The following is an 18,869-nucleotide window of genomic DNA, read 5'->3' as shown; positions in this document are numbered from 1 at the left end:
CTATTCCACCCATGGTCTTCCAAAGCCTGTTAATGGCAGCTCCGCAAGAGTCAGGTAAAGTCTGATATCCTTGATATGTGGCTCTATATCACAAGTGCCATATAATTTTTTTTTTAACTCTGGGAAACCAATTTAAATTGATATTGAAGGACACATCATTGAATAAAAGGTAAGTAGTAAAATGTACCGCCAGTGGTAGAATTGTAATCCAGATTTTTCAGTGCCTTCAATCTTTGGGAGGAAAATAAGAAGCGACTTTATCTTGGGTTCAGCCTAAGTGGACTTTGGAAATGCTGGATACTTTCAGATTCCTGCTTAAGTGTTCAGAGTCCCCAGAGATGTGTGTGCCTTTTCTTTTCTCTCTTGCTGCAGTGGACTGTAGGGCTGTCTCCAGATGCTGTCCATGAGGCATGCTGTCACTGCACTGTCACCATTGTCCACGCTGAGGGACACGGTCAAGGACATGTTCTCCCACAGCTTTAGATCCTTCCAGTATGGCTCAGTCATCAGTTACAATCACCCTTAGAATTTGTGTGCAAGACATTTCTGTATATCACTTTATAATAACTTAAAACTGAGTCCATAGGAGCTAGATTAGAGGACAGCCCTTCCCTCTAGCTCCTTGCTCCTTAACTAGTCCTTGCCTCCATTCTCATTGTTGTGGCTCCAACCCAACATTCTTGCAAATAGGCTCCCACATATCTGAATCCTTGTATGAACATAGCTAAGTCAGACTTTCTATTAAATAAGCAGTCAGAAAAAGGTAGGAACTCAAATTCAGACCACTTTGAAAGTGAATGAATGAAAAATCAATCTCGTGTGTGTGTGTATGAAGTGTACATATCACCTGCCCTGCCCCCAGTTCTACCCATCCAAGTCTATAATCAGCAATGAATGAGAACTTTCTATATTCCAGCACCACTCTAGACACCATGGTGAATATAAATACTCTAAAATGGAAATTGGTCTCAGAGGGTATAAAAATACAGTATTGGGGAGAAAACCTACCAAGTTACAGAGCCGTGCAAATGCATGCACCTCATATCTCAGGCCATTTTGCAGATTCTTATACTGTATGTGCTTCCTTAATGTAGAACAACTTTAAACACTTTCTAATTAAATTATGTAGCATCCAATTAATATCTGTTTGGAAAAAAGAAGTATAACTATGTCAAGGTTTTATTTATTTATTTATTTATTTTTAAATATATCTTTATTGATTTCAGAGAGAGGAAAGGAGAGGGAGAGAGAGAGATAGAAATGTCAATGATGAGAGAGCCATTGCTCAAGCCCGCAACCCGGGCATGTGCCCTGACCGGGAATCGAACCCCAATCTCCTGGATCCTAGGTCGACGCTCAACCACTGAGCCACGCCCGGCCGGGCAAGGTTTTAAATTATACTTTAAAGAAAGTACATTTAGTTACTTTATTCTTTTAATGAAAATTACAGGTTTCTGAAGAAATAGAGAAAATGTCATCTAGAGAGAGGGCTTTACAAAATAAAATATTAGATCTGGAAACTGAGCTTAGAAAGAAAAATGAAGAACAAAATCAACTTGTTTGCAAAATAAACAGTGTAAGTATTAGTATGGCTTATGTATTTTCATAAATTAGCATTTACTATTCTTACCATGTTAGTTTACTTAAACAGTTAAAGTACAAAGTGAGGGAAATCAGGGCCATTACTTTACTGATACTGTTACAAATAACGAATAATATAAATCACAAAAATTAAAAGTGTCAGGATTATGCCAAAGAATTATTATCCCCATCCTTGGTAGCTTCTATTACATTTCCCCTAAAGTCTCATCGGGCCCTTTCTCTACTTATTACTTTTACATGACAACTGCTTAATGAAAGTTACAGATATAATCTGTTGATTTTCTTTCTGTTATGAATTTTTCATTTTTTAAGATAAATACAATTTAAACAATTATGAGTTAGACTTTGGTACCTGTCTTCAATAATGAATATTCCATTTTAGAAAGTTATAAGTTGTCATTAAGTAAATACTTAGTATTGTTATAGCTGCATGAGATGGATGCTCTTTGGTCCACTCAACCATGAAATGAGATTACCAAATTGGCTGTGTTTAATTAGTCTCCTGATGTTTTTTCCTAAATGTTCATGAAATAGCCAACTGGCAAAAGATACTATGAAAATCAGCACTAGTCATGACTAAATCACTTGAAAACTGTCTACCTAACAATGACATATAAAATAATGAAACTTTATTTTTTCCAGGAGCTGGAGACTCCATGAAAACAATTTTTCATTCCCAAGTGTCTAAAAAGTTGAAAACCTGGAAGGTTCAAAGTTAAATAATTTTTTTGGCATGCAATATTAGTTTAATTTTATTGCCATCAAAAGTTCCATGGCAATTTTAATCAGAACAAAACATTTTTCACTTTCAATTTAGCATAGGCTTTCCCTGTATTTCTATTTTTTTTTTTTACTCACAATCAGGGTTGCTGATATTGTAAATATGTGTGATGTTCTTTGTATAGTGAAAGCTTACAAAAAAATAAAATAAGTACACTAAGATGAGATGGGTTTTGCTATAATGCTTCCAGTACTTGGCTAAAGCTGCCAAAATAAATAGGTTTAATATTTGATGTTCTATTAAACCTGATCATTTTTACAGCAGTAAAAATCTAGAATTCTAAGCATAGATTTAGACATTGCTGAAAAATGATTTTCAATGGGCAGTTCAATATTTATTTTTGTATACATGCCTTAACTCCAATTAAATCATAAGCACTGAGAGCCTGTCTCATAATTGATTGTATCCTGGTGTCTGCCTCAGTGTCCTGCCCACGTAGCAGGCCTCTACAGATTTTTTGCCCAAGTGTTCCATTTGGGGGCAGAGTGGATGCAGACTCAGGGTCTGACTTCAGCAGCTTAACCTAGGCCAACCTTCCTGAAGTCTGAAATGACTTTGGAGTCTAATGTGGTATCCAAAAATGGATGCACATTTTGCATTCTACCCAACAATGTGTGTATTTGTATTAGTATTTTTTTCCTTCAAAGTGTTGAGTAAAATTGATGTTTCACAAAGACTCACTATATTCATTCTGGGGCTTTGTGTAGCCCAGCCTAGCACATTTCTTTATACCACCTATTCCACCTGAGGGACATTGAGCATTGTTCAGTTTCAAAAGGTATCAAGTATTATTGAACACGTGATGGGAGGGAGATAAAATATTTTTCTTCTGAAGGTGCCTACATTTTAGTTGGAAACGAAATTATATTTGCTGCCTGTCTATCCAAAATATTTTTAGTGAACAGATCTACAGCAAAGTTTATATGCAACTGAATATTTTAAAAAATATGTTAGGTTTAAAATTTTTTTCTTCAAATAAAGAGTTCTTTTTATTTATGAAGGATTCTAAAAATAAAATGTTTATATTATCAAAACTAGAATTCTGTCCATTTTTAAGACAGTAAAATTCCTTTTAATTATACAAAATATGAATTTTTAGGGAGAGAAAATGGCAAAAACTAGTGTTAAAATGTCATGTTAGATGCAAGAGAAATTAATAGTGACAGTTTTAAATAAAACCCATTTATTAAGTTAATCATGTTAAATATGTAATAGTTTGGGGCTAATGAATGTGTATTACCATGAAGTATATCACAGTAAATATCAACCATGTATGTATGTGCTTTAGTTATTCTGGATTTTAAAGAAAAGGGAGCTCTAAGATAAGTTATTAATAAACACATCAGATGTTAGGACTCTTTCTTTTAAAAAATTAAAAATCATGTCAATTATTGTATATATAAATGTTATATTATGACTTTTGGTATGAATGTCATTATTGATTATCTTTATTTCTTTTTTTATTTAGAAAGCACAACATCAGGAAGTATGTTTGAAAGAAATACAACATAGTCTTGAAAAGACGGAGAATCAAAACGATAGTATTAAGAATTATTTACAGTTTCTTAAAACTTCGTATGTAACAATGTTTGGATAAATTGTTGAATTTATTTTCTATAAGCAATAGGTTTTTACTGTGAGTCTAAAAAGTGATTAGGTTAAAAATATACTATCTGTTCTACTTATGATTTATGTGTGGTGGTATTAGAATTTTTATGTAAAGAATTTAAAACATAACTTATTATCCAATTGAAACTTAAAACAAGATGTTAGCATTTTTTGCTGGATAATTTTCACTTAGCTCTGGTTTAATTTCTATTTAAGTTATATTGGTTTTTAGAATTTTTTTTACAGATATACAAAAGACTCCAGAATCATTCTTTGTGTGTCTATAGCCACCATCCAGTTGATTTTGTAATAAGTCTACATTAATTATGAGCCAAATACATGATTTTAAATAATATATATCATTGTTTTGCATTGTGTAGTTACATATGTATTAATACAATAAAGGAATGTATTCTGAATATTAATTTTTAATAATGGCATAATTACATACTTTCTAAAGATAACCCCATATCTTGGTGTACTTAATATTGTTTCAAGTATAAGCTAAGATGCAATTATAATTTCTGTGAGGTTTTAAATGTACAATTTTAAGCTATTAAATGCCAACTGACATTTGAAAACATGTTGTCCCAGGGCCAGCTCACCTGAGATGATCAAAATAAGCACCTCCAATAAGAAGCTTTGGGATAAGGTCTTTATTTTTGAGATGGCGTAGAAGAGATACCAAGAACTTGCTTTCCACAGTCTTCCCCCCTACGTGCCAAGGCAGGAGGCTCTGAAAGGGGATGGATGTAGTTGACAAGGGATCACATAGTAGTGATCCCTCTCAGACAGTGGCCTGAGAGCTTATTTATTCAAAGGACACTCAGGTCTCAAAAGATCATTAAAAGAGGCAAGTTGTGTACTACACAGCCCAGCCTGTGATGAAAGCTCAGTCTCCCCAAGATACTTTATTCTCTTCCTTGATCAGAAAAGGGGCCTACTCTTCTCTGGTCCCCTCATTCCTAAGAATGCCATATCATTTGCAGGGACTTGCTTCCCAATGACCCGACTGCTTCATAGTATTTTTCTTAAAATAGCAAAATATAGTAATTTCAGAAACTCAGCTATTTTCCCCCCAACATTTGCTAACAATACTAGTGTTGCCTTTTTTTAAAAAATCATAGTACTTGTGGTACTAAGACACATGCTTCACCCTTGTCCTGTTTTCATCTCCTAAAGCAAAGGGCGCCTTAAGAAATATTCAGGTGAAAGGAAACTAAGATTCTTGAGTATTGTTCACTAGACCGTGAGCTCCTTAGGGTAGAAGTCTACCTTGTTCATATTTCCATTTTAGCCACTACACAACATTGGTATATAGTAAATCCGCAGTTGATGTTTGTGGGTAGAAAGACAGATGTTGAAAAGGGGAGGTATTCATATTCCTGTTTTAGATGTGAAAAAATGTAAGCATAAAGGGGTTACCGCAGTGGTTGTGGTCTTAAACTTTTACGTTTTAAAGTCCATGTTTGAACTTGTCTTCTGATTCCAAAATTAAAGTTCTGTGTGCAGTGCTCTTTTCCTGTTGCAAGCAGTGGAAGAGCAGCCTCCCATCAGCAGCATCGCTGTTGTTTATTGAGTACTTACTAAGTGCCAGACAGAGTCTGGGTGTGGTGTGTATAGTATCATTTAATCTTTATGCCTGATGAAATAAGTGCTGTTAACTTTTTTCCATTTACTTTTCAGGAAACCAAAACACAAAAATGTTAAGTAACTTGTCCAAAGACACACAGCTAGTAAGTGGCAGGCATCCGAGTCTCTGCTCTTAACTATGACCATACTACTTTCGTACATATTTCATAAATAAAGGCAATGTTTTTGTCCAGAAGTCACGCATTTATTTATCTCACCAATGGATACACTCCCTTTTTTTTATATTTTTAATTTGTATCAAAGTTATTTGTGCATATGGCATTTAAAAATTGATACCTGCAATGTTTTAGGCAGACTGGAAGGAAAAGACTACTGCAGTCCCTAAGGCTGGTACTTAGACACCAGTGACACAGGATGATAAAGGAAGTTTACCAGACCCCAGAAGAACCTCGACGGTCTCTGTGCTTAGTATTTCCATGTGAAGCATTAAGCAGACATTGTGAACCAAACTCAGTGTCAGGGAGGCCCCTAGTCAGTGCCCTGGTGTCACTAATCAAGGTCTTTGCTTCCAGTTTCCCACAGTACTGATAGGCTGTACTCTTCATCCTTCATGTTCAAGGCCTCATTCCTCCCCTAAGTTCTGTAATGTTTCTTCCACTGTTTTGGTGATTATTACCTCGCCGCCTTTTTCCTTTCCCCTTGTTTCATCAACTGGATCTGACCTTCATGCAGCCTGCCTTTTTTCTCAGGGTGTCTGTCACGGGCTTTCTTGTGAGGTATATTCTTCCACCTGAGTTTTCTGACCACTAATGTAGTTCTCAAGGACATTCTCTTTTTCTGTTGAATATTGAATTTCTAGTTAAGAAGTCATGTATTTTTTTAGTTCCTGAACATGTTCATTTTTAGTGCTGTAATTCCATTGTATTTTCATTAAAATTCTCTTGTTCCTTCCATTGGTTCTACTTCAGTAGGCATCTCCGGTTTCTGTTCTGCTGGCCACTTTTTCTTTCCGAGCCCTGTGAGTTTTCATTCCCTTGCCTACTCATTCTTGTGGTTCCCTCAGTACCTGCCAGCAGGCTGCCTTATGTATTTCTTGGGCAGCAGCAAGCCACGTGGTGAGAGGCGTGATGGCTTTCGTTCTCGTGGGCCTGAGACCTGTTATCCTGTCCTGAAGTGCCGAGAAGCCATTCTGCTCCCAGACTTTTGCAGTCACAAACATGCTTTCTTTCCCACCTGTGAAAACTGGAAGCACTTTGCTCCATGAAGAGCACACTTCAAGGTTTTCTGGGGTCAGCCAGTTGTTTGCAGCAAACAGAAGTTCCCCTTTGGAGGTAGCATTTATACCTTGAACAAGGTGCAGCAATTTAAAGAATGAATTCAATCTGTATATTTGCTGGCTTGAGATTTGTTCATGATTTTTATTTTCAGGTGAAGAAAAGTCACAGAATTATGTATTTGCATAATTCACATTTTTATAGTTAAAAGAAGCATCTCTTTATTTGTATATTTAAGTTCACTTATGTGGGTGTCAGTATGGAAATAGGTACAGAGATGTCTAAATGCTAAATGCCTGGGTCAGAATGGGAGAAATAGTAATAACTTTTTATTTTAATGAAATTATATTATTTTTCCTTTTTTTTCCCTAATCAGATTTAATTTTAAAGGTTGGAGGACAGACCTGATAGGTGCCAGGAGTGGAAAAGTAGGATCGGTGAGAGGTTATGGTCTGAGAATGAAATAGGAGAATTTGATTTTCAGAGGTGGAGTAGTGTTGGACAAGGAGAAGGTGAGGGGAGGCCTGCCTGAGGTGGAGATGAGGTCACTGGAGTCCAGGTTGTTGAGTAACTGGGAAGCCTTGGATGTTGGAACTGTGTAGGATTTGGAAGGAATTGGGGTGGAGCTGGAGAACAAGCACCCTGATTAAATGTGAGCAGATAAGTAGATGACTGCGATAAGGAAGGGGGTTCTGAAAACCTAACCGTGGTTTCTGATTGTGCTTAGAATAAAATCCAGTCCTCCAGTGACCCTCAAGGGCCTGCTTGTTCTGGCCCTCACGTTCACGGCCTCTGGGCCCTCGAACCTCCTCACCCACTATGTCCAGCTGAACTGTGTTCCTTGAAAACCGAGTTCATTCCTGCCTTTTCTCATCTTGAAATGCTTTCCCCCCTGCTTTTGGCCTCACTAAATCGGACTCATACCTTCTCATTCGTTTCTTTCATAATTGGCGATTATTTGTGTGTGTATGTGATTATTTGTCTCAATCGGTTTTAATTCCTGCGAGGATTTAGAGCTCTGTAGTTTGGCACGTAGCAGGCACTAGGCCATACTTGTTGGATGGGTACATGGGAGGAGGAATGGTGATACTGCTTTAGTTGGGAGCTTCAAAGCAGGACAAGGGCATTCACCTAAGCAAGTTAGGGAAAGGATACAGCCTGGGAGAGTGATAGCTTTCACTCTAGGGGCCTTCAGGGGAGGCAGTTTCCCTGGTGAGAGGTGGGGTTTCCTTTCAGACAGAGGTAGAGACTGAAGAGATCCAGGGTGCAGACCTTGTTTATAATCAGATGGGTTCCAGTGGCCACAGTGGAAAGTGGGAGGGAGTGGGTTGGGTACTGGGAGTGAGTCAGGAAGGCGGAATGGGTTCCCCTACTGCTTGCTACAGATGGTTTAAGAGGAATTTCTCTTCTTTTTCTTTTCTAAGAATTAAATAAAATCCCATGTGTTTTCTTTTCTTTTGATGCTACTGCATTGGGAAAGTTGCTTAAATCCCAAGTATAAGGCAGTGGTTTTGATTTATTTAACATTACAATTTGTTGTGGTACTTTAAGATTTAACATTTCTACAAAAGAAAAATACTCAAAATGAACAAATAACATTTTTCTTAAAATTTAAGAGACCTTAAAATTGTGAAGTTTATTTTTATTTTTTAAAAATAACTCAAGTATCTTGCTTTACTTTTTACTTTGGCATAGTTTGAGGTGGGGCTTGGAGGGAGGAAGAACTCTATATCCAGTTTGTTATTAGATGAAGTTCATATTGACAGCATTGTGGTTTAAACTATAAAAATTAAACGTGTGATTAACTATCATACATTATTTGATTAGAAACATTATAATTATACACTGTAATCACTTTTTGCAAGCTTAAAGCTTATTTTTTGCAACTTTTTGTAAAGTAGATATATTTTCCTATCATTTAAAAAAGAGCTCATTTTTTTAAAAAAATGAACTAAATAAAAAGGGCATCTAAACCCAAGATATAAATAATCTTTAAAAACTAGGGATTTTATTTTAATAATTAATGATAACAAAAACTTCTGTAATGTCACCTGAATGTAATACTATCTAAAATTTTTTGTTTATTTTTAAAAGATTTGTTTATACTTTTACAGATAAACACAGTTAATTACCTTAAAACTTAGTAAAATTTTATTTCTATGCTAGAAGGGTAACTTGGTTTTTATTTTGATCTTGTGTTACTTGAAAAGTTATATTTTAGCCCAAACACTATCAGAAGTTGAAGCATTTCAAGAAATAAGACTTTTAATTTTAAATGAGCCGACTCAAAACACCAAGCATAACTCTTGGGAGTATAATAGACACAAAGATAGACTTTCTTTTTCCTGCTCAGCATGTAAAAACTCTTACAAATTAATAAAATTTGAATGTCCATTAGATAAAAGAGCCAAAGAATAAAAAACAGACAACTCACAAGAGAAGAATTACTAATGGCCAATAAACATGTTTATAAGATATTCAAACTTATTAGCAAAGAAATGTAAATAATGTAAAAAATGTAAATAATCTCTCCTTTTTTTCCTACAATAATTTTTAAAAAGGGGGGGGTCAATGAGGAGAGGGAGGAACATCTGTAATACTTTCAACAAAAAAGGTAAATTTAAAAAGTAAATGAAGAAGTAATTCCTACTATTGAAGAGATGGGGTAAAATAAGAATTCTCACACCCTACCAGTGGGTCGTATTATCCTATTATCTCTGAATGCACTATATCTCAATTATTGCTCCATTGTTGGATAGTTATGTTGTTTCCATGTTTTCTGTTATAAATTTTTCTGCAGTGAATATCGTCATGCACAACTCCTTGTCTGCATCTAATTATTTGTTTACAACAAGTGCCTAGATATGAATTATTCCACCAAATGCCCTGAAAATTTTCAAGTTCTTGAAACGCAGAATTGTTGATGCCACTGCTACAGTAATTTGCAACTTAGGCATTTTTCCTAAAGTAATGACTACATGCTGGCAGGAAATACTTGTGTGATGCCACTCCTTTGCTTAGCCAATATCTGGCACCTAGTGAGAACAATTAAATCTTGTCAATCAGCAGTCAAATGAGTATCAATTTGGTCAAGTCATCTCTCAGTTTTAGTTATAATTCCAAAGTAGGAATGTGAACATACTTTGAAAATTATGAGGAGTTCTGAAATTGTAATATAAATAATTGTTCATAATTTTAGAAGTGCTGTATTTTTATTTCTCATAAATATTTAGTTGATAGCAGTTCAAGTAGTAACTGAAGCTGACATTTGTTTTCCTACATCTCTATTTATTTGGTTATCCATTTGTAAAATTATCTTATGCTGCTAAAAGTCAAGTTAGATCATAGTATAAAATGAATTTCGGATATGAATCTTTATTAGAGAGAGATGTATAAATTATTTTCTACTTATCTGTGAATTGCCTTTTCACTTTCTTAATAACTTTTGATGATCACATTTCTTAATGTTAATATTGTGTTAGTTAGGATTTTCCTGAGAAACAGGATATATATGGTATTGGCTCACATGATTATGGAGCCTGAGAAGTCCCATGGCCCGCTGTCTGCCAGCTGGAGTCCTGGGAAAGCCTGTGGTGGTCTTGGAAGGCCTGAGAGCCAGTGGTATGGATTGTAGTTGGAGTCTGGAGGCCTGAAATCCAGAAGTGCTGAGGGCAGGAGAAGATTGGTGTCCCAGTTCATGTAGACAGGTGTGTTCTATTTAAGCTCTCAGGGGATTGCTTGAAGCCCACCCACGTGGAGGAGGGCAAGCTGCTTTACTCAGTCCACCAATTCAAATGCTAATCTTCCAGAAACACCTTCACATACACAATATCAGGGCATGTGGTGATCCAGTCAAATTAATACATAAAATTAGCTATCACAAATGTAGTTCAGTTTACCAGTTGCTGCCTTTATGGTTAGCACCTTTTGTGTTCTGTTTCAGAAATATTTGCCTACTCCAAGCTAATGAAGATGGTCTCCTATGTTTTATTCTAAAAAGCTTTATTGTTTTTTACCTTCCACCTTCAATATGGGCATAAGATCATTTTTTTCATGTGGATGTAAAAATTCATGTGGAAATCAAATTCATTTCCCAATGTACTGCAGAGTCACCTTTGTCACAAGGCAGATAGACCAGCTGTCATAAACCAGATATGTGGATTCTTTTTGAACCCTCCATTCTGTGGCATTGTTCAATTTTTCTGTCTTTGCACCAATACCACTCTGTCTTCAAGCTTTGTTCTCCAAGATTGTGTTAGCCATTTTGGGTTTTTTTATTTCAGTGTAAATTTTAGATTCAGTTTGTCAGTGTCCATCTAAAAAATTAAATGTTGGGGCTTTTAACTGAGATTGTGCTGAATTTACAGATCTATATAGGTCAGTTTGGGAGAGATGACTGATTGACATCTTTAATCGTGAATACTGTATATCCTTCCATTTATTTAGAATTTTTAAGAAAATTTTCTCTCAATAACATTTTTGTAGTTTTCAATTAAGTGCCTTGCACATATTTGGTTATCCTAGATGCTTGATTTCTTTTTTATTGATGCTCCTATCAGCATTGTTATTTTTTAAGTTTCATTTTCTGTTGCTGTGATACTGTGATCGAATTAATTTTTGTATACTCATTTTGTATTTAGATATGTTGATAAAATAATTTAATTCTAATTGTTTATATGTCCTTTTGGATTTTCTGTGTACATAATTATGTCATATGCAGATGAAGACACCGCTTTTCTCCTTTTCAATTTTTATGCCTTTCTTTTTCTTTCTTATTGCACTGGATAGGACATCCCATACAATTTTAAATAGAAATAGTGAGAGCAGATATTGTCGTCTTAGACATTGATTTCCAGCATTTTTCCTTTTCATATGTACATGAAATTTCTCTTTAAGCCCCGGTTATGTAGGATATAGTATAACATATCTTCATTATATTTTAGTTCAAAATATTTTTAGCCTTATATTTTGATGTAATATTTAATTCATGGATTATATAGCAATACATTTCTAATTCCCAGGCAGTTGGGTATTTTCTAATTATCTTTCTGATTTCCTGACACTTGAAGATTTTTCAGATATCTTTCTGCAGTTGGTTTCTAATTTCTTTTGCGATCAGAGAATGTATCTTATATGGTTTCATTCCTTTGAAATTGGTTGAGATTTGTTTTAGGTCAAATTAGTTGATAGTATTTTTCAGGTTTTTCAAAATATCCTTTTTATTTTCTGTCTACTTGTTTCAGTTACTGAAAGAGTAGTATTGATGTGTCTAGCTATAATTGGAAATTTGTCTAGTTTCACTTTCAGTTTTTGCTTCATACATTTTGAATGTCTATTCTTAGGTGTATATACAATTAGGATTGTTATGTCTTGGTGAATTGACCCTTCAACATATAATATCCCTCTGTATTTCTGGTAATATTTCTTGTTCTGAAGTCTATTGGTTTCATATTAATAAAACCATTCCAGCTTTATTTTAATTATATTACATGCTATGACTTTTACTTGTAATACTTTTACCTTATCTATCTATGCCTTTATATTTAAAATAGCTTTCTTATAGAAAGATGTTTGACAATCTCTGCTTTTTAATTAGGGTATTTAAACTATTTGCATTTAATGTAATTAATAATATGGTTGAATTGAAATCTACCATTTTGCTAGTTGTTTCCAATAGTCTCATTAGTTATTTTCCCTTTCACCTCTTTCCTTACTATTTTGGATTAAATATCATTTTACTTAATCTTTATCTCCACTATTGGCTTGCTAGTTATGTTTTACTTTTTTTATTTTTTAGTGGTTGATGTAGGTTTTAAAATATACATCTTTAAGTCATCATAGTCTACCATCAAGTGATAACATATCACCTCACACATATTCTAGGAACCTTACAATGGTATTATTTCACTATCTCTCTCCTATCCTTTTTGCTATTGTTGTTATAAGATTTTACTCCTGCATATTCTATAAACCTCACAATACATTGTTACAATCTTTGCTTTGACAATTATCTTTCTAATTGATTAAAAATAAAAAATCTGCTTTATAATTGATTACCCCCATTCTTACCATTTCTGGCACTTTCTTTTTTTAGATCCATTTTTTATACTCCTTATGAATGAAAAACTTAAAGTGTAAGTCTGCTGGAAAAATGGGTCTAAAAAAAGAGTGTCAGAAATGATCCACTTGTTTTATGTTCCTTTTTCTCTCCTTTGATTCATCTTCGAGATCAATCAAATATTTTTTATTACAAATTTCCTTCTACTAAAAGTCTGTAGAAGCAAAAGATGACTTATTTTTTGACAGAGAAGGTCTACCTTTTGGGGGGTTATTTTTTATTGAATTTTTTGGGGTGACTGGTTAATAAAAATATATAGGTTTCAGGTATACAGTTGTACCATACATCATCTGTATATTGTATTGTGTATTTACCACCTCAAGTTAAGTTTCCTTCCATCACTATAGGCAGATTTAGTGAGGATGGGCTGGTCACCTTAATCCAATTAGCTGATTTGAGGCTGGGTTATGGTTTAGGTAAGACTCAATCTACTGGTCACCTCCTTTCTACGGCATCTCTCTTTTGGACTTGGAACCGAGTCTGGTGGGTCTTTTCCTCTTCAGCATTGATGGCTGGTAATTTTGCTTTGCTTTTCATGGGTTTTTAGGTTGGATTTTGGACTATTGTCCCACACAGGCTTCAGAGTTCAGGAAACAGCTTGATGAGGAAAGATGCTGTATGTTTGAGATGCTCAGTCTCCAATTTTTTCCTCCATTTCCTACCAGGCACCAAAGGCTCTGTTTCTCTGACCCTCAGAAGCAGTCTTCTGCCAGGTGCCAAGCCTGAATTCTCAGCTTTTAGCCATGTCCAGCATTGGCAACTGCACCCTGAGAAAATACAGCTGCTAGATGTTGAATATACCAACATGATTAAGACCTATTTCCTTCCCTTCCAACAGTGCTTCCTACCCTTTTTAAAACCATGATACATAGAAAATATTTTTTTTATGTCAAACTATGGTAAATAGAGGAGGATGCTTATAGCCAGAAGTGCTTGGCCCAGAACTGTAGCCAACATAGGTCCTGACCAAATCTGTAACCTATTTATGGCACTGGTTGGGACCTTTGCCTTAAGCAATTCATGCTATGGTAGCACTTCCACTTATGTTTTAGCCTTTCTCTTGTGAAAGACTGTGGATACCTTCTCACGCCCCTGGGGGGAGAAGTGGCACTAACTCTAGATGACTTTGGCTCTGAGATAATATGTTTGTGAGCTGGGATCCCTGTACCCTTCCTCAATCCGATCTCTGTTGTGTGGCTCATCTGGACTACTACTCATAACCTGTTAAATGGGAGCAGAAATTAATGATGTTAGCCTGTTTAGCACCTCAATTTCTCTTCTCTCTCTGTGTAGTACATATTTTTTCCCAACCTAAGGGGCACATAGTTTTACATTGTATGCAGGGCAGTGTTTGGCTTTGAAATAGCTGATATAATATCATTTGCAATGGGGATATAACTAAAGCGAAGTAATATGTGTGGTTGAGTTGATGTTTATTTGTAATTTTATTAACTTAAAAATTCTAAGTCTGTGGATAACTTTCTTAGTATTTTTCAGTTGATAAAATACAGGTTCTCTATTCAGTTCTCAGAAAATGTCTTTGTTTATAAAAAATGTCAACTTATGTCTAGTCTAGTTCACAAACATGTTTTATTTATTATAGAATAGTTGAACCAGTAATAAATGGAGAGTTTACTGTGATACTTAGCTGAGGGTTGATGTGGAGGATTATTAGAATGTGTTCACACATTAGCATTTAATTGATTCAACGTGATGTCCTTTGATGGTATGATAAATATGTAGCGAGAGCAGTGGCCGATGATTATGGCATTAATTCCTGCCAGGATTAGATTTTAATTGGACAGTGTAATCACTGTGAATACTCAGATGGAGTAACTGGAATGGCCAACACAACAATATTCCCTAAGCTGTTTTATAATCATAAGGTTGCTGCTGGTGATAGGAGCCTTAAAAATAATGGACTGCTGTATGTATGTTAATAGTGACTGCAGAACTTTGTTTAATGAGGCTAGGCCATAGGAAATGATAAAGGTTGTGTCCCCCATAATAAAACTTTATGAGACTGCAACAACTTTCTAATCTTCAACAGTTCAGAAATGAATTAGCAAACCCCAAATTATTAAAGACAAAAAAAAAATCAGTTATGATTCTCTAATTGTTGATGAGGCCATTCTATAACCACATACTTCAGCCAGTGATTTGGGGATTGCCAAATAAAGAGAGACATTTTTGCTAATATTAACAAATGATCAAATTACCTATCATATGCTATTGATTAATAGATTGATAAGAGAGTAAGGAATGAGGTTTATTGTAAGATGAGTGAAAGCATATTTAATGTTTAATAATTATTAAAGCAATGGGGGACAGTTTAAAATAGAGTTATAGAGTTTATTAACCCTAGTTCTCAATTTATTTAAGTATTTGTATCTAGCCGTGTAAGTTCTAATATTCTTCAAAATGCTTACAAATATTTCTTTGTAAAATTATTTCTAAGTATTTTAGATTTTTTGTGTAGCTGTCAAGAATTGTTAGCTTCAACTAGTGGTTAATAGTACATATAAATACTATAATTTTTTTTATCTTGTATTTAGTAACATTACTAATAATTAATTCTGTTAGATTTCCAATTGAGTCTCTTTACTTTTCTAAATAAGCAGTACAAGATTTAATTATAAATATTAATAGTTAATATTGTACTTTTATTAAATATCGTTTGTGTTTAAATTGTATCTTTACAAATGACTTATTCATATCAGGATTCAAACAAAATCTACACATTGCATTTGGTGGATGTGTCTCCTGCATCTATAGCAGTTCCCCTGCCTTTATTTTTCATGACATTTATTTATGGAATAAGTCACATCATTTGCCCTATAGGATTTCTTACAGTCTGTATTTGGCTGATTATATCTTCATGGCATTATTTAACATGTTTCTCCACCTCTTATATTTCCTGTAAACCAGTAGTTAGGTTAAAAATCATAACTGAATTTAATTTTTAATCTTTTGGCTAGAATATTTCATAGGTGTTGATTTATACTTTCAGTTGCATCACATTAGGAACAAATGTAATGGCTAGTCATCTTGGTATTATTATTATTATTTTAAATATGTTCTTATTGATTTCAGAGAAAGGAAGGGAGAGGGAGAGAGAGATAGAAACATCAATGATGAGAGAGAATCATTGACTGGCTGCCTCCTGCATGCTCCCTACTGGGAATCGAGCCCAAAACCTGGGCATGTGCCCTGACTGGGAATCGAACTGTGACCTCCTGGTTCATGGAGCAATGCTCACCCACTGAGCCACGCTGGCCAGGCTGTCCTGGTATTATTAACATTAAAATAGATAAGTGGATGTCAGACTGATTCATTCATTAGAAAGAATTATATCAGCTTTCTACTGAATACTTTTAAGTAGCCATTGATGATCACTGCCAAGATCTATTATGTCATTAGGGAATCTTAAAATGGTGCTTTTCTAATTCTATTATTATTCTGCATTTATTCATTACTACTTTTCTATATTAAAAAAAACTTTACTTCATTAACTGTTTAATTATCCTGATATAAAAAGCTGAAGTACTTGATTCAGTTTTTAGAATAACAAATGAGTGCCTAACACCCTCCAAAAGTAACAAGCAAGGTTTTTGGTGTATTTTGGTGTATCCTTACCTACACATAGATTATATATATTTATATGTCTATTTTAACCCATTGCAGTAATTTACTTTTATTCTGTTTAAATAATGAGAGACTCTAATGTGTTCAATTTATATCTGGTCACTTCCCATAATGAGTGAGGGATGTGTGTGTGTGGTTTACATTTTTTGGTTTGTATTTTTCTTATTTTATATATATGTTTTCAAAGATTATATTGCTTTAATTTTTATATTATAGTAAAAATATGATCTTTGTAATTTCTACTTTTGGGAATTTGTTAACTGTCATTGTCTACTCCATTATTATTTTTGTAAACCTTCCTTATTTTTATCTGTTTTACCTCTCATAGATTTATGCTGATGTATATAAAGTCTCCTACTACATGTGTGTTTCTGCCCATTTTTCTTTCTATGTGCAGTATTTTTATTCTACATAATTTGATGTGTTATTATTTGGGTATTATCTACTTTTGTCATAAAGCTATCTGAGGCATTTCAATTTTTAATCCTTTGCAAGTAGCCTCAAAGCTGATGCCTTATCTTATGTCTTTATTCCAAATTATACTATTTAAATAGCTATTATTGTCTTATTTTATGCTTTTTTTTGCCTTGGATTATAATTAGATGGTATAAATATTACCACTTCTGCATACTTTTTTCTTCACATTTGCTATACATTGTGCCTAGTTCATTGTTTTTATTTTTTTTCCATGCCTTTTCATGGAAATAAGGAATTTGCTACTTTCCCCATCCTCTCCCTTTCCCAGTCCTTAATAATTTAGTCTGGATTTGTAAATTCTATCATTTACTGGTTTTATAATAGTGTAATATAAATATTGCTTTAAAATAAAAATTAATGTTGTAAATATGTATAACATAATCATTTAAATTTATATATTTATCTTTAACTGATTTCCTGGAGTCCACACCTAGCCTGGGAACCCTGAGACTACTAATAAAAGCTTGTTAATGAGACTTAATAATTACTAATAGAAAGATGAGAAAGATGATCTTTCCTTTTGTTAACAAGTGAGCTGAAAATAAGAAGGAATCTGGTGTTTCTTGATTTTTAGGATAGATTTTTAAAAAACTAAAACACAAAATTAAATGCAGTTGTTTCAGTGTTCCTGTTTGCTTTTAAGGTGATAATTCAAGGTTCAGATTGGGTCTTACTGTTCTGAAACTTGTTTATATCATCTATAAAACGCCTTTTCAAGTATCAGTTAAGGGAATTCTTTTTTCATGACTTGTCAGTATCTTCAGTGAGTTTTGATCTTATAAAGCTTTCAACCTAATTTTATAATTAATAATTTAACTATGAAGTTAATAAATATTTATTTTAAAAGAATTTGAAGTGATACTGAAGGATATGACGTGAAAAGTGTTCCTTCAGCTGCTTCTCACCCCAGACTCCACTCCCCAGAGTAGCCATGGTCTTAGTTACCTGATTGTATCACTTCACCTTGCAAAGAAAGACTCATTCTTCAACAATAAAGATAAAATTAAAAAAAAAAAAGACTAATTCTTTAACTTCAAATAATTCAATCCAAGGAAGAAATAATATCCAGTTATTATACAAAAAAACAAACAAACAAGAACAGAACTAATTGTCAATACTTTTTAAATTTTAGTATTTCACAAAGCTAGGGATACTGAATTATACTGAAAATGTTTGTTAATGCTGAAATGGCCAAGGAAACGCTTCTCTGTAATTAATTTCCATTGTCTTTTTTGAGTAAAAGCACGAGCTATCCTAAAAAAAAATAAAAATAAAAATAAGATGTTTTTCTATATTTATAATAGGTATAGCAAGTCTCATTAGTCATGTAAAATCAGTATGTAATTTTAGTGATTCTAGTCCTATTGAAAAATGAAAGTATGGTGTATCAGTGGCATTTTATATGTTTTTCATCTTAATGCAGCACTTTTAAGGCCATACATTCCAGTATCCAAGTTTTAAAGTAGTTTGTGTACACCCGACATGCAAGGCCACGACTTTAATCATTTCCTCACCAGAACTTCAATTATGCCAAGCACTTTTTAATTATCCTGCAGCCCACAAGTCTATTCTTAGTAAAAAGCCTGACTTTTACAGAGGCAGTGTATTCCTCTGTGGCAGATTTCAACTCACCACTTTGCAACCCCACCCATGAAAAAGCCCTGTGAATTAAAAGCTACTAAATTAAGTGTGTATTTTTAACAGCTTCAATTTTAAAGTCAATTTTGGCAAAGAAGTTGAAGGCAGTTTTTTGAAGTACAAAAATGCTACG

General features: G+C 34.1%; 1 protein-coding gene across 9 annotated transcripts in view; it reads left to right on the top strand.

The window, feature by feature from the left end:
• Positions 1–9,357, top strand: part of ODF2L (outer dense fiber of sperm tails 2 like) — a 39,151-nt gene extending 29,794 nt beyond the window's left edge. For all 9 annotated transcript variants that reach the window (XR_013999405.1, XM_081145294.1, XM_081145298.1 and 6 more), the window contains 2 exons: positions 1,451–1,576; positions 3,852–9,357. Coding sequence is in view for 8 of the 9 variants with exons in the window: in XM_081145294.1 (XP_081001420.1) it covers positions 1,451–1,576; positions 3,852–3,980 (255 nt within the window). In the remaining variant the exon portion in view is untranslated. The remainder of the gene's footprint in view (positions 1–1,450; positions 1,577–3,851) is intronic.
• The last annotated feature ends 9,512 nt before the right edge of the window (positions 9,358–18,869 follow it).

This window comes from Miniopterus schreibersii (genome assembly GCF_964146895.1).
Source record: "Miniopterus schreibersii genome assembly, chromosome: 8".
Taxonomy (NCBI): domain Eukaryota; kingdom Metazoa; phylum Chordata; class Mammalia; order Chiroptera; family Miniopteridae; genus Miniopterus; species Miniopterus schreibersii.
This window is presented reverse-complemented; position numbering and strand designations above follow the sequence as displayed.